This window comes from Eremomyces bilateralis (genome assembly GCF_010015585.1).
Source record: "Eremomyces bilateralis CBS 781.70 unplaced genomic scaffold P152scaffold_1, whole genome shotgun sequence".
NCBI lineage: Eukaryota > Fungi > Ascomycota > Dothideomycetes > Eremomycetales > Eremomycetaceae > Eremomyces > Eremomyces bilateralis.
In genome coordinates, this window is record NW_022985067.1 from 2037128 (window position 1) to 2050749 (window position 13622).

Genomic DNA, 13622 nt, shown 5'->3' on the forward strand with positions numbered 1-13622 from the left:
CATGTATCAGACGAGGATCGAAGGGTATGCGCAATCGTCACGCTCGTTTGGCCATTCTCCTCCTCCCAGTCCAGTTTTGCCCTACTCCTCGCTGAACCCGATGTCCGCCTTCGGATGAGAAGAGGTCAGATAATGGCTCGTTTCCATGGTGAGATCGCGCGGAGAGTGGCTGAATGCCAGGTGGGGATTGGAGACGAGGTGTTCCTTCACCTTAAAGGGGCAACGTGGGTACGGAATCTGGAGGAGAGTATGACTCCCGGACGAAGTGTTGAATGGGCGCTTCAATACGACAATGCAGTGAGAATGAAGGTGAGTTTCGCACCCTCAAGCCACAAGCACAATATGTTGACTTCCACTTTCTAGGTCCTCCGGTCAGGCCAGGTCTCCGCGGACCTCGATATATCACGACCCAGTTCACCTCAGGAAGAACCTCGACGAGCTGCACCGGCATGTGACAATAACTCCCAACTTATTGAGAAGCAGCACGGGTCGCGAGTGGGTATTTTGTCACAAGATGCACCGGAGGAAGAGACGCTGTCATCCCCCGCATTCCATAAGCGGTATCGGTACTCTGCTGGATCACATGTTGATTCTGTATTCGACCCTTTTGTATCGGCGGCACCCCATAACCCGGAACCACCGAAGAAGAAAAGGAAGAGCTGGATGGGCATACGAACTTGGAAAGTTTCTGACCGTAGTTCCTCTCCAGAAGACGTGGAAAGGCTTTCAATGAATGAAGATGAAGACTTCGACGATGCTCAACTCTCTATCGCACGTCAAAACTTGCCAGATGCAACACCTTCTCCAAGGCACTCACTGGCTGGGGATGACATATATCGATCAACCATTGAACATGGTACAACATATCGAAACAGCGGCTCCACTGTGCCTGCGTATAATACCGCAACTGCTCCGACTGACATGTTTTCAACCCCCACTCCTCACTTTGTCTCACGACCGGAACTGGAATTGGACAAGTCCACTAGCCACCACTTGGATTCCTCACAGGAGGTGGATACAAGCTCAGCGGTTCAAATGGCTAATGATTTAGACGACAATGAAGAACTGAGCAATGCCACTCGACTTGAAGATGCTGTTGAAGTTGTCAGTGTGCAAGGGGGGTCAACAGAGACTTCTGCCAGTGATGAAATATCCGAAGTCGATGGAGGGAGGAGAACGGAACTACGTGAAGATCAACACGGGGTCCACCATCATGCATACCAAGGCAACTTCCAAGAGGACATCGTGGGAGACGATGAATTACACAGCGAGGAAAGCTTCTCAGGCTCAGAAGACACTGAGTTCTCCGAATCGGAGCGTATGATGGAACCCCAACCTGGAGAGGACGAAGAGTCTCCCTACGAGACCGATGACGGCCAGCAGATCCATGACAATTCTAGCTCTGGGTACTATGAAGAAGAAGAGGATGCGACACCTCAAGCCGACACCCACTTTCACGACGTTGTGGTCATTACTGACAGCGAGGAGGATACTGAAGAAGATGCGCAGCGCACCGTCGGCGACGAAAGTGGATACCAACATATCCACCAGGACACTCGCGACCAGTTGAGTATCCTAGATGAAGACATTTCGAGGGAGAATATGAACCCAATAGATGGGCAACAGCTTATGGTGTCAAACATCGAGCAATTTGGAATGTTTCATTCACAGTCGATAGTACCGGAACCAACGCATCTCGGAATTCCGTCCGAGCACATTGGTGATACTGACTATCCAGCGATACCGTACTTTATCGACCCTGTTTCCCGTCCATTCAGCGATACCCAGCCTAGAGATGCCCCTGAATACGACGCTGAAGGTGTATCGCAATATGACGACGAACCGATGACAGCCACTGAGAGCTATGAGAGATCGTTCCCGTTTAGCTTGGACGGCTCAGCTTCTTCGTCTGTTCGGCGTTTTCCAGCGCCACCCCCTCCAAAAACCAGCCACGATGAGCATGATATAATGGATCAGCTGGTCGACGGTTCTGCAATTGATGAGACAAGTCAGGTGCAGATGACTCCTCTAGGATCTAGCGCTGCGCGCTTTGTTGGCGAAACAGATAGGGTCAGAGCGATCCACCATGAATCGACAGTGCATGAGGCCATGGGAGATATCCAAAGTTCTTCCAAGGAGCTGATATATGTCGAAGACGAAGAGCAAGATGGCCCGAAAGACGGTAAAGGGCCGAAAGGGGTCGCGGAGGAAGCGTTACATGCGCCATCCCAGGGCCTGGAACTGGATTCTCGTCTTTCGAATTGGGACCCAGCCCAGCCATTCAACATGACACCTGCGATCGAGCAAGATTTGCCACCCATGGACTACAAATGGGCACCGAAGACGCCAGATGCGAGTCAGCCGCTGCAATCCCAGCTTATCGAAACGTGGAGCGAACATTCTTTCCATGGGAACCAACTCCCGCTGACACCAATGCTCACCCAGGAGTCTACTGCCGTTCGAAATGAGGCACAACCTTTTCGTGCGGGTCAGGATTCCGAATTTCCACCTCAACAAGTTTACGAAGAGCATCGAAAGAAACAAGTTAATCACATGCCTGATGTTCTTAGCCCATGGTTTACTCCTAGGCATGCTGAAAATCTTGCAGAAGAGCGATTTGGGCCGCTAATGAATGATGGCCAAATCGTGGACGAACAACAGGGCGAACATCAAGGCGAACATCAGGGAGAACATCAGGACGAGCATCAGGACGAGCATCAGGGCGAGCATCAGGGCAAGCATCAGGGCGAGCATCGGGACGAGCATCAGGACGAGCACCAGGACGATCATAAAGGGGAACACCAGGGCACACATCAGGGCGAGGATCGGAGCGAACATCGGGACGAAAACGCAGCTGATCTAAGTTCCAAGGTGTCGCACGCCACGCCCAGTTCCGTTCCATTTAATGAGAATACGAATGGTCTGTTAGGGATTGCCGAAGACCAAGTTCCGACAGAGAGACATGACATACCCGCATTTCCGGGCGACACAATCGCTAAAAGGACTTGCAAGGGCCTCCGTACAAGGTTTTCCTACTATACTGCGTTGTCGGATCTGATATCCTACCTCAATATGCGTGCTCCGAGTCTTTGTTCCGCAATTAGCCTCGTAGTTCGCCCGCCTAGTCGACCCAAGCGTTCCAAATCAAGGCCACGGGACTTTTCGACGGTTCTCTCGATATCGTCCCCTGATATCTGGCCAGAAATGTGTCAGGTGCAGATATTCCGCCCTTGGCGCACTGCGTTACCGTTGGCTACCAAGGGTGACGTGATTCTACTCAGCGAGATGAGGGCTGTTATGCATAAAGGAAAGGTTGGCATGATGAGTGCGCAAAGCAGTGCGTGGTGCGTTTGGCGTTATGAGCCTCCGTCCACACAGAGGGATCACAGCCTTGATGCAGCCAACGGCGCGAATGAACGCGTTCAAGCCACAGAGGATATGACAGGTCCACCGCTTGAGATCGGAGACGAAGAACGAGCCGCGGTCAATGAGGTTAGGGAATGGTTCTTGCAGGACCTGGAGGATCTTTTACAGGGGCGCTTCGAGGACCCTGATGAGAGCAGCGACGCCGAACCAAGCCAACATGCTGGCACTGTACGAGATCAAGTCACCGCGGAACCGCGTCATACCTCATTGTCGTCACCAGTGGTAGCGGCGAATGGTGCTGCATAGCTTGTCCGTCGGCTCGACCTTATGTTCTCCACCACTTTCGAGATGTACCTAGATCCGACCAGAAACTCCAGGACGAAAATAGGATAGACCAACCTGAAAACCATTCCACCGTGATCATTCGGTTGAACACCATTTATTGTGTCGTCGTCGGGGACAAACTGAGGGGCCGGACGAGAGAGGAGCATCATGTGTACATTGCATGTGATCGCTTGGCAGTTTTGGACCATTGGCCTTGTTGCCTTCGAGTCTAGACCGGACGGGTGGGACGTGGACCGTCCGTCACTGCCGCAACTTCGCCTTAAAGTGTTCCACCTTATATCCTCAACGCTATACCTCTTTCAGAAATGTGGTGTGATATCTTCGCAAGTTGCCAATAATCCACAGCGCTTCCAAACACTCTGGACAGACTGCCATTCGGAACCCCACGACGGTGATCATCGATCGGTTTGAAATGTGTTTGGGACATAAGGCTAGTAAAACGCAGAGATTGAATCCTCGTGTGCATTGCGCAATTCTCAAGCATTTCATTTTACATTATAGACTAGTCAAACCAATCCACACCCATCGGACTCTCGCAAGTCCAACATCAATCCAAGCCAGGCCTGAACCTGCATTATTGATCCCTCCGTCCAAGTCCTTCCCTCCATAGCCCTCGACTGAGTCGACTCTAGTCTCTACACATCGTATCGCCGAAGTGGCGCCACATCCATCCGATCCTCACGCCTTCTTCTCCCAACTTCTGATCTCCTCACGCCACCTCCACTATGCCTGTGTCTTCGTCCTACATGACGGGCAATCCTATAGAGATGCCTTACCAGTACATGCCTCGCGATGAGGAGCGAGGTACCAGGCCAAATAATAAGCGGTCACAGTCACAGTCGCATTCACAATCAAACCCCAACCTGAACGCCGATTCCCCGGGCAACTTCGCCTGGCAACAGGTAGACGACATCTTCACCTATCCTCTCTTCGACGAACTCGATTTTAACGGCGACAATATCCTTCACACGCCGAATTTGTTCTTAGACGCCATGTCGCAGACCATTCCAGATCCACCGGCACCGTTGCCATTATCTACCTCGATGGATCCGTTCCAGTCAAGTACGGAGCAGAACACTCCCTCCACATCTGTATCTCTCGTGTCCGGAGAGGGACCCATGGCCCAGCTGATCCTCGACGATTTCCCCGAAGATATGTTGAACGGTTCGATATCGAAGCATTCTCCTCACTACCGTGTCTCCCCGCATCAACGGTTCTCGAACGGCCCTCTTGATGCCGACGAGAGAGAGGTCGCGATCATGCCCTCGGTGGAGAGGGAAGATGCCGAAGGCCAACGATCAAACGCCGATCTCAAAAGGTCCCGGGGTGAACAACCAGATTCACGATCAGCGTGTTGGACGTCGCCGTTATGCCCTAATCATACAAAACAAGGGACTCCCCCAGATCCCTCGACGTGTGGAGCCGCCTGCGCGCCATTTCTTTTTGGTGAGATTCCCGAGTCGAACGAAGACCCCATTCTCTTCCGCGATCCCAACGAACTCACATCACAAACCATTCCTCTCCGTGAAGCGACCACCGGCAAAGGCGACGGGTCGGTCAAACGAGAATCGGGGGAGACACAATCCCCTGATAATCCCGCCTTAGCAACAAATCCAGACGTTCCCGTTCCATCCACCCAGGCCACGTCCAAGTCCAAAAAGCGAGTCCCGCATAATCAAGTCGAGCGAAAATACCGAGAATCATTAAACACACAGCTCGAAGCCCTGAAAAATGTCGTTCCATCTTTGAATCCGTCGTCCTATTCAGCCACCGCGGATCCCACGGGGTTCATCAACGCCAGTCGCATCGCCAATGGCTTGCTTCCTTGCGACGCCGGAGACATTGAGGATCTGGCATCAACCAACAAGCCTAGCAAGGCGGTAATCCTCGCAAGCGCGACGTCGTACATCAAACAGGTCGAAAGGGAAAAGTCTAAACTAGCGGAGGAGAACGAGAAACTGAAGGCCAGAATCAAAGCGCTACAAGCCTTGGTGAAGTGTGATGATTGCAGTCTGATGCGTTATGTCATGGATCTGAAGATACAACCTGGCGCAAGAGGGCCGGTGAATGGCTGACGTTTCATGAGTGGGGTGGTCAATTTTCCTATGGGGATCTATTCATCCTTTAGCACCGAGTTTTTGCGGCGGATCTCATGTACATTCATATGCATGTCAACCCAGAAATCCCTCCCTCTCCAGTTCACACTTGCGCCTCCGTAGGCTGCCCAAAGCCATATTGGAAAGGCCAATGTTTCACGCCCGACCCAAGCGAGGAACCACTCAGCAAAGGATCGGTCCTGTCCCTGAACAAATAGGGACGTTTCCGCATTCCATTCCAAGCTTGCGCCCGAATGTAAGAGTTTGTATTGATTGTAATCGACGAGAGCCCACAGCAGGACACTCATCAACCAGAATGTGGCGAAAGCGGTCCATGTCGGCGCGATACCCAGCGTAGATTGGAACCAAGGTAACGTTGTGATAGCGAACGCTCCATATGCCGAGCAGAGAAAGCTCTCCGTCCCGGGCTCAGCCAATGTAGCAAGGGTGACGGTGTACTTTCGTACTCGAAGCCATCGCACACGTCGTGCAAAGTATTCCGACACGCTCATGCGGGACATGGGCTGGATTGCCAGGTCACCAAAACAAAGTGCATGCTGCCCCCACGGGACCGCATGATCGTGATCATCGGAATCGAGCAGATTCGGCGGTACAGGTGACTTCCAGAGGAGATCTCCAATCATGTGGTCCTCGCAGATATTACGGGAGAAGTAGTCGATGCCCTGGTTCTTGGTCAGGGCATTGAGGTGAGAACGACGGAACATGTTGGATTTCCCCACGATACAGGGAGCGATGGAGACCGTATTGATGGCTGTATAGAATTTGGCATGGGAAGTGGCCAGGAACATCTCTTCGAGGCGGCCGCCTTTGGTTTTGAACCAATCCTTGCAGGACCCGAATCGTGTAAATCGCGAGCAAGAGGTGCTTTCCCTGGAGTCGCGTGACTTGGGGTCCCGTTGACATTCCGATTGTTCGCTGGTCTCGACATCTACCACAAGGGGTAGTTGATGGACAAATTTGTACTTCCGCCGTCCGCCAGTGCCGCACAATGTATCGACCATTCGGCCAGCGACACCTGGACCTACCCACACATTGCAGTCAATGACCCAGACGATGTCACCTTTCGCTTCCCGATATGCTCTACTCATGTTGCGTATCTTCGGGTTTGGTCCGAGGCGTTGGCCTTTGCATCCTTGAAGTTCGGCATCCTCTTCCTCCACCAACAACGCCGTGTCAAACTCCGGAAAGGCGCGGATGAGCTCCTGAAGAATCGGAAAGGATGGATCTTCTTTGGATTCGACGCAGAAGCATATAGTGAGGCTATTCCGTGGGTAGGTCTGACGGAAGGTCGATGCAAGGCAGGAATAAAGTTTCGGTTCGTATCCTTTGACAGGACGGATGATGGTGATGTGAGGGGGTTGCGGAGGTTGCGGAGGCCGCGGAGGTCGCGGAACATTGGTCTGGATGCATCGCGGTGGTTTGGGGCGTCTTGAATAATGCCTCTGCCTATTTCACGTTAGAGTGCCCGGTAGAGTAATAGCTTCTCTGCATACAGTTGGACGAAACCTATGGTACATATAAGGGCCACCACAATGTACCAAAGCAGGCATATGACAGCGATGATGATGAGCATTTGAGGCACATGCCAAGCAGGAACGAACCTCTTGGGGGCCAAGGATTAGATTAACATGGGGGTATCGACCGGTTACGATTGTATCAGTTCATGCGAGGACTCCGTACGGACAAATGACGATAATACTGTAACTTGGAGACACCAATGACCAAAATTGGGGGCGAGATATACCCACTTTCCCATGGATGTAGAGGGGAAAAACCGTCCAATCAAAACGCATTATGCTTGACGACCAGGATTGACCCACCAGCATTATGTACGTACTATTTACCAGACTCTGCTCGAAGAGGCAATTCTTCAGCGGGCGATAATTTTATTAAAATGACCTTGAAAGCTTGCGCTGCTTGTACTGCTCTATGTCTCTATGAATGTAACTTGAAATTCCACTTGAAATGGCCTCCCCGTTTTGAGATCTTATACACAGCATGATCGAGCTGGCAACCTTACCAGAAACCACGAAGACCGCGGGGCCTTGCTGGACTTGTTACATTATGCGACCATGTCTCCGTTCCATCAATGAATAGTCGATAGGATAGTAAACTCTGCCGAATATCGTCCGTCTGCCGAATCTCCACGGCGCCAAACTTCGAGTTTCCGTCTGGCAGGTATGCGAGAGCTACATCTTCTTGGTCCTGCTGGCTATACGTTCGTATAGGAAGATAGAACTGACTCAAGGGTCCGGTGCTGAATTCAGTGACCGTGACATTCGGTCCCCATCGATCGTTCTCGTCTGGAGGATCGAATCGAGTTGCGGCGAATTCATGACGATCTCCGCTCAGGACAACGACGCCATCGCCGTTCTGCACCGCATCCCACATTGCTTCTAGGATGACCTTTCTCTCGGAGAGATATCCTCCCCACGTATCTTCGAATCCGAATCGCCAGTTCTTGGTGAAAGGGACGCTGCTGATGACGATCTTCCATCGCACACCTGAAGGGAGAGGCGTTTTCAACCATTTCAGCAGGTCTTGGCGTTGACCCGACCCTAGCATGGTTTTCTCAGATATCGGGGCAGATTTATCCAAAAATTCGACGGAGCGGTATCGTCGCGTGTCCATGAGGAAGATGCTTGTAGGACCTTGAGTAAAATGCGTGTAAGTCGTGTCTCCCGTGTTGGGATGTAACGGAGGAGGATTCGGAGCGATGTGGTAGTGCATAAAAGGATCGACGGCGGCGTCATATACTCCAGTAGTATTCATATCCCAGTCGTTCGCAATTTCATGGTCATCGAGCACATGAATCCAAGGCATATCGACCGGAGGAAAATAGTCCAAAGTCATTCCTGCACTGGCTGCGGGCCAATCGGGAGACGCGTAGACTTGACGATATGCCCGGCGGTAGTGCGAGATTGAGGATCCGTGGCGGATGGGGACATCGATGTAAATGAAATCCCCAAGGAACAGCATAAATTGTGCTCCAAGGGTCGGCATCCATTCGGCGAGATGCTTTAAGCCACCGATGCTGAGTGAGTTCGCAAAAGGAAAATAGGGGAATCGAGGAATGATGCAACTGCTATGTAGGAACGTAAACCGATCGCCGCCGCCACGAGCAGGGTGGGACGGGATCCTTCCAACGGGCGGCGCCGTCACGAAGTAGCCGGAATGATTGTTCGACCAGGCATATTGATAGAGGGTATCGGGTAGCAGCCTATGAATCGTCAACGTCGAGGTGTAATCCGTGGCATTACTCAACCAATCAATTTGCCCTCCAGCCTTCCACGCCGAATCTATTGGCAGTGTTAATGCACTCTTGATTCCCGCGCTCTCGGCTTGACGGTACGATAGGAAAATCGGCAACTTCGACAACTCTGGCTCTCGGACCAAAACCTTAGCGCTAGAGTCCGAGACGAAGCCAACTCGAGCAAAAGAGAGATCATGAGCTTCATGAAAAATCGCTGCCGTATAGACCATATCCAAAGTCATCAGCACCAGGCAAAAGTTGATTGCGGCGGTTACAATGGACAGGACTCGTGAGGATGGGCTTGGAGTACCCCAGACAAGAGTTGAAAAGAAACGAGACGGCTTGGGTTGGACGACCATAGTCTCCTGAACGTTCAGCTCTTCAGATGTTCCACCAACTGTGCCCGCAAGGAGGGCAACATCTTCCTGGTTCTGATGTTCAACTCCTTCTTTGACCACGATCTCGACCTCATCGGCGAGAATATTGTAAGGGGATGTCCTCCATAAAGCGTGAACAAATGAAGTAAAATAGATTGCAGCCGACGTCAATACGAGAGGAGGAAAATGCTAGAAAATAAGCTGGTGTCGATGATCCTCCATGCTAGAGACTTACATGACCAGGAATCTGCGTGCGGAAGAGAGATCGGCTTAGCCAAAGCGAACCAGACTATGACAAGTTCCAAAATAACTCACCCATCTTAAGAAAAGGTACGCAAACCCTCGAAGCGATGTGGATGATATTCCGGCTATCGTCCGGGAGCTGACTGGCATATTGACAACTCGACAGTCCAAAGGAAATGCGCGATCAATGAAGAGAAGCCACGTTTCATATAATAGACGCAATTACTGACTGGATCCTTGATAGTCACTCTACATATCAAAAGAATGAAATCCGGAGTACCTGTAATAGCCAAATAAAATTGGCGGACAAATTGTTGTTCATCCTTCGTTCTGGTTGATGATATTGGATCATAGATGTGCTTGCAGCTCTGACGTCGATCTGAAGCTATTTTGCACATTGGTTCCAAAAGTCCGCTGTACTGAGACCCTTCCTCAAGACAGCTTCGTGATACATCATCAACCAGGAAGAGGATACCAATATACTCAGTATTTACTTCGAATTCTTCGAAGGACCATCGTGTTTGATCGTCGCAACACCAACCGAATTGAATCCTCTCCGTTTGAGGAACACAGGGACATACGCAACAAGAATGATGTCCGATATGTCGGCGGGGGATCCTTTCCTCCAGGTCCAAGCGTGAGTCGTTACGTTTCCAATTCCCATCAAACCATTCATGCTAACGGAAACAGAGATGTCCTCACGCTATTGCATACCACCCGCTCCCTCTTCTCTTCCTACCTTCGTATTCGCTCCTCAGCATCCTCTTCCAATTCTCCCGAACTCTCCGAAGCACGAACGGAACTCGAGTCGACTCTTCAGGATTTGAGCGCCGACCTCCGTGATCTGGTCGAGAGCGTGAAGGCGATCGAGAGCGATCCATATAGATATGGTCTGGAAATCGATGAGGTCGAGCGCCGGAGGCGGTTGGTTGAAGAAGTTGGAGGAGAGGTCGAAGATATGCATGAGGAGCTGAAAAAGACCGTTCAAGAAGTTGAGCAAAATAACCAGAGTCATGGCGGAAGGAACTTGGACATGCTTCCGGATCCTGATGAATTCGATGAACCGGACCAATATGCAGCTTTCGAGCAAGAGCGACAAATGGAGTTGATGCATGAGCAGGATCAAGCCTTGGATGGCGTCTTCAAAACCGTCGGCAACCTCCGATCTCAGGCAGATACCATGGGTCGGGAAATTGAAGAGCAGGACGAACTTTTGAAGGACGTTGATGTGGTTGCTGACCGTGTCGGTGGGAAACTTCAGAGTGGTATCAAGAAAATCGGACAAGTCATCAAAAAGAACGAAGGCAAGTTGATTGATCGGTCTTCATATTATAGAGCTGATTGCGATTTAGATCCATTATCGAGCTGCTGTATTGCAGTCCTCATCTTCGTCCTAATCCTGTTACTTGTCCTTTTACTCGTGCTATGAGTCCAACCACTACGGTTGAGCCATACGATCACTTCCCACGGCACTTTCACTTTCGATTCATTACACATCAGCCTGCTGACCTCATCTACAAACTTACCAGGTTAGACGAACTAAACGGCTGTCTTGTGATGCTCAGGCCTGGCATTACTTGAACTTACTTTGAGTTTCATCCAGCGCAAGCTTGACAATACTTCCATATTCAGGACATTCTCTGCATCACACTTTACATCTGAATGAAAACGAAGAAGTTGTACTGGACTTTCGTATAGGTATGTCTATCCCTCAGTTCCCTGGTGCCTGAGTCCGTGGTTTACTGGACTCGAAGTTCTCCACACGACTCATCTTTCAATTCTACAAATTCTCACTGAAAGAGCACAGCAGATCGCGATGACTTCACCAACCAATCAATCGAATAGTATCAAAATGACGGCGATTCCCGACAATCATGCGATGGGAAATGAGGTAGGGGACAACGAGATGGTCGTATCAAACGCAGCTGGCGTAGATCTGAAGCTCGTCCCAAGCCGCAAGACGTTCGTGACCTCCGAAGTCATCAATACTAATTACCCCACAACGCGTCCTCAGCACGAATCACGCGCAATTCCAATTCGCAGCTAAAAACCAATTACACTGTGATTCTTCACCTCTACGATCTGAACTTTGCGCGATGGACTCAAAGCGCGATTCCAACTCGCCAAATCCGATGGAGAGCTCTCTCGCACTGGCCACGGTTTCGAAGTCAGGACCCGAACGGGGACGGCCCAAGGGCTCCAAGAACAAGTTACATGGACTTAATCCATCTCGTCGAAGTGCGCGCATCGCCACCTTGGAGCCCCGCCCCACGGCGCAACGACAGGCTTCTCAAAGCGCGAAGGCAAAGGCAAAGAGTTCTCGCTCGGCCACCGCTGCGACGCGGAAGCAACACGGTCCTCTTTCAAAGGTCACGAAAACTACTGCCAACCCTAGCAAGAAGAGGGGTCGTGGGCGTCCTGCCGGTTCGAAAACAAAAGTGAAAAATTCATTATGCGAGTACAGGACCCCGGAAAGTGCAGCTACATTCGCTGACGTTTGAAGTGGCCTTTGGAAGGTTGGGATGTAGATGGAAGGTTGTCTTTCGGGGGAATGTACTGCACCAAATCCGTTCCCGTGAATCGCAACGGAAGTTTGGTCGGATATTCACGCCTGGGTTTCAACTTTGAGTCTTCCGCAGTCTGAAATGGGGATTGCACTTGGTTCTGCTGCTTGATTAAGGCTAGGGGCCAGGCGTTTTGGTCATATTCAGTGTGGACGATGGGATATTATTAGGATTTGGCCCGTTTCTTTTCAGAAAACCGAGTCATCATCCACAATACTGAAAGTATGTTAGAGCGAAAGAATAATATTGAAAGATTACACCGTCATAATCAACATGATGCTCTTCGTTTAAATATTGGGCTCTGCGTATATCAGTCGTGATCTTATTTTATCTGGGATGGATTTGATTCCTCCTGCCCGTTTCGCTTAAAATCATTCCGTCCTACCACCGCTAACTCTGGTAACTCAGCATTTCAACTCAGGTCTGGCTAATGTTAAGAATGCTGATACCTTCTCTATTATTCTTCTACTAGTGGTAGCTATGCTCTCATGGTCACTGATAAACGAGAGATTATTTTCAGGGATAAGGCACTAATAGAAGCGCATCATCGAACCATGAAATTAAGGAATAGAATATATTTTATGCGTTCTGGTTTTGATCAATTTTTAATGTATTTCTTATTCTCTATTATTGACCCTGTTTTACCTTTTGGGTTTTGATGCGTAGAGTCTGAGTGATTGTGTATATAGTAGGAGATTCATTAAGTCAGTCAACGGACCCAGTTTCTGTGCACCCCCACCACAACTCCAATAGGACACAAAGACGAATGGATTTTGCGGAATTTAGCCACCACCATATATTTTTCTAAAACTGTAGTTGAAATTGTGGATAGAGTGGCTTAAACGTTGCCCTCTGCAATTATCAAGACTTTTCCTCCGGGTTAATTTGGAGGCGTTTTGCAGCCTTTTGTTCCCTCTCCCTAGCTGCCTCCTGAGCCGCAACAATCTGATCAATCTGAACCCGTTTCCTTTTCTTGCCTGCAGGCCCACCTAAGTCTGCAATTGTATTTTCAGCCCTTTTGAAGTTCGGCTTTGAGTCGAGCGATTTCCGTGTTCTTCTCTGCCAGCGCCTTTGCGACCTTCCCCTGAAACCTCCTGAAGTCCCGGCCCCCCATTTCGTCTAATTTGGCATCGTATATATCTTTGGGGCCTTTGGGCGTACGGAATGCATAAGTATACTGGGGCTCTGGAGTAATATGACGTTGTATTTGATGGTTCTCGTTTAATTAGGTGCTATTTAATACTTTGTCTGGGTTGAACGGAACCATTCCAGTTCCACGGAAGCCGGCACGAATATTGTACGAATTCAAAGCTTCTTTTCGGGATTTAGAGTATATAGATATAAAATTATGCTTTTT

At 50.2% G+C, this 13622-nt stretch overlaps 5 protein-coding genes across 5 annotated transcripts; 3 read left to right on the forward strand and 2 right to left on the reverse strand.

Annotated features, from left to right (window-relative positions):
* Positions 1 to 4970: 4970 nt before the first annotated feature.
* Positions 4971 to 5786, forward strand: P152DRAFT_386976 (uncharacterized protein; the record flags this gene model as incomplete). The annotated part of the gene is made up of 2 exons (XM_033675861.1): positions 4971 to 5467; positions 5513 to 5786. 2 exons carry the CDS (start codon positions 4971 to 4973, stop codon positions 5784 to 5786), a joined length of 771 nt encoding a protein of 256 aa, XP_033539175.1.
* P152DRAFT_22719 (ceramide glucosyltransferase-like protein) lies at positions 5571 to 7622 on the reverse strand. Its single transcript, XM_033674530.1, has 2 exons — positions 7322 to 7622; positions 5571 to 7274 (listed from the first exon to the last, which is right to left on the reverse strand). The coding sequence occupies exons 1-2, from the start codon at positions 7399 to 7401 to the stop codon at positions 5825 to 5827; spliced, it is 1530 nt and encodes a 509-aa protein (XP_033539176.1). The 5' UTR covers positions 7402 to 7622; the 3' UTR covers positions 5571 to 5824.
* Positions 7623 to 7716: 94 nt separating this feature from the next.
* On the reverse strand, positions 7717 to 10025 carry P152DRAFT_408283 (Metallo-dependent phosphatase). The gene is made up of 3 exons (XM_033676918.1): positions 9774 to 10025; positions 9694 to 9705; positions 7717 to 9647 (listed from the first exon to the last, which is right to left on the reverse strand). Exons 1-3 carry the CDS (start codon positions 9849 to 9851, stop codon positions 7845 to 7847), a joined length of 1893 nt encoding a protein of 630 aa, XP_033539177.1. The 5' UTR covers positions 9852 to 10025; the 3' UTR covers positions 7717 to 7844.
* Positions 10026 to 10291: 266 nt separating this feature from the next.
* Positions 10292 to 11130, forward strand: P152DRAFT_463658 (uncharacterized protein; the record flags this gene model as incomplete). Its single annotated transcript, XM_033680517.1, has 3 exons — positions 10292 to 10338; positions 10392 to 11005; positions 11054 to 11130. 3 exons carry the CDS (start codon positions 10292 to 10294, stop codon positions 11128 to 11130), a joined length of 738 nt encoding a protein of 245 aa, XP_033539178.1.
* Positions 11131 to 11464: 334 nt separating this feature from the next.
* On the forward strand, positions 11465 to 12399 carry P152DRAFT_22845 (uncharacterized protein). The gene is made up of 2 exons (XM_033674540.1): positions 11465 to 12155; positions 12205 to 12399. Exons 1-2 carry the CDS (start codon positions 11798 to 11800, stop codon positions 12327 to 12329), a joined length of 483 nt encoding a protein of 160 aa, XP_033539179.1. The 5' UTR covers positions 11465 to 11797; the 3' UTR covers positions 12330 to 12399.
* Positions 12400 to 13622: the final 1223 nt, after the last annotated feature.

Bases quoted from the DNA above. Each gene is read 5' to 3' on its own strand.
- P152DRAFT_22845 (XM_033674540.1), top strand. From the start codon at position 11,798: ATGGACTCAAAGCGCGATTCCAACTCGCCAAATCCGATGGAGAGCTCT. The intron at 12,156-12,204 runs GCGAGTACAGGA...TGACGTTTGAAG, and splicing joins AAAAGTGAAAAATTCATTAT to TGGCCTTTGGAAGGTTGGGA.
- P152DRAFT_22719 (XM_033674530.1), bottom strand. From the start codon at position 7,401: ATGCTCATCATCATCGCTGTCATATGCCTGCTTTGGTACATTGTGGTG. The intron at 7,275-7,321 runs GTATGCAGAGAA...AACGTGAAATAG, and splicing joins ACCATAGGTTTCGTCCAACT to GCAGAGGCATTATTCAAGAC.
- P152DRAFT_408283 (XM_033676918.1), bottom strand. From the start codon at position 9,851: ATGCCAGTCAGCTCCCGGACGATAGCCGGAATATCATCCACATCGCTT.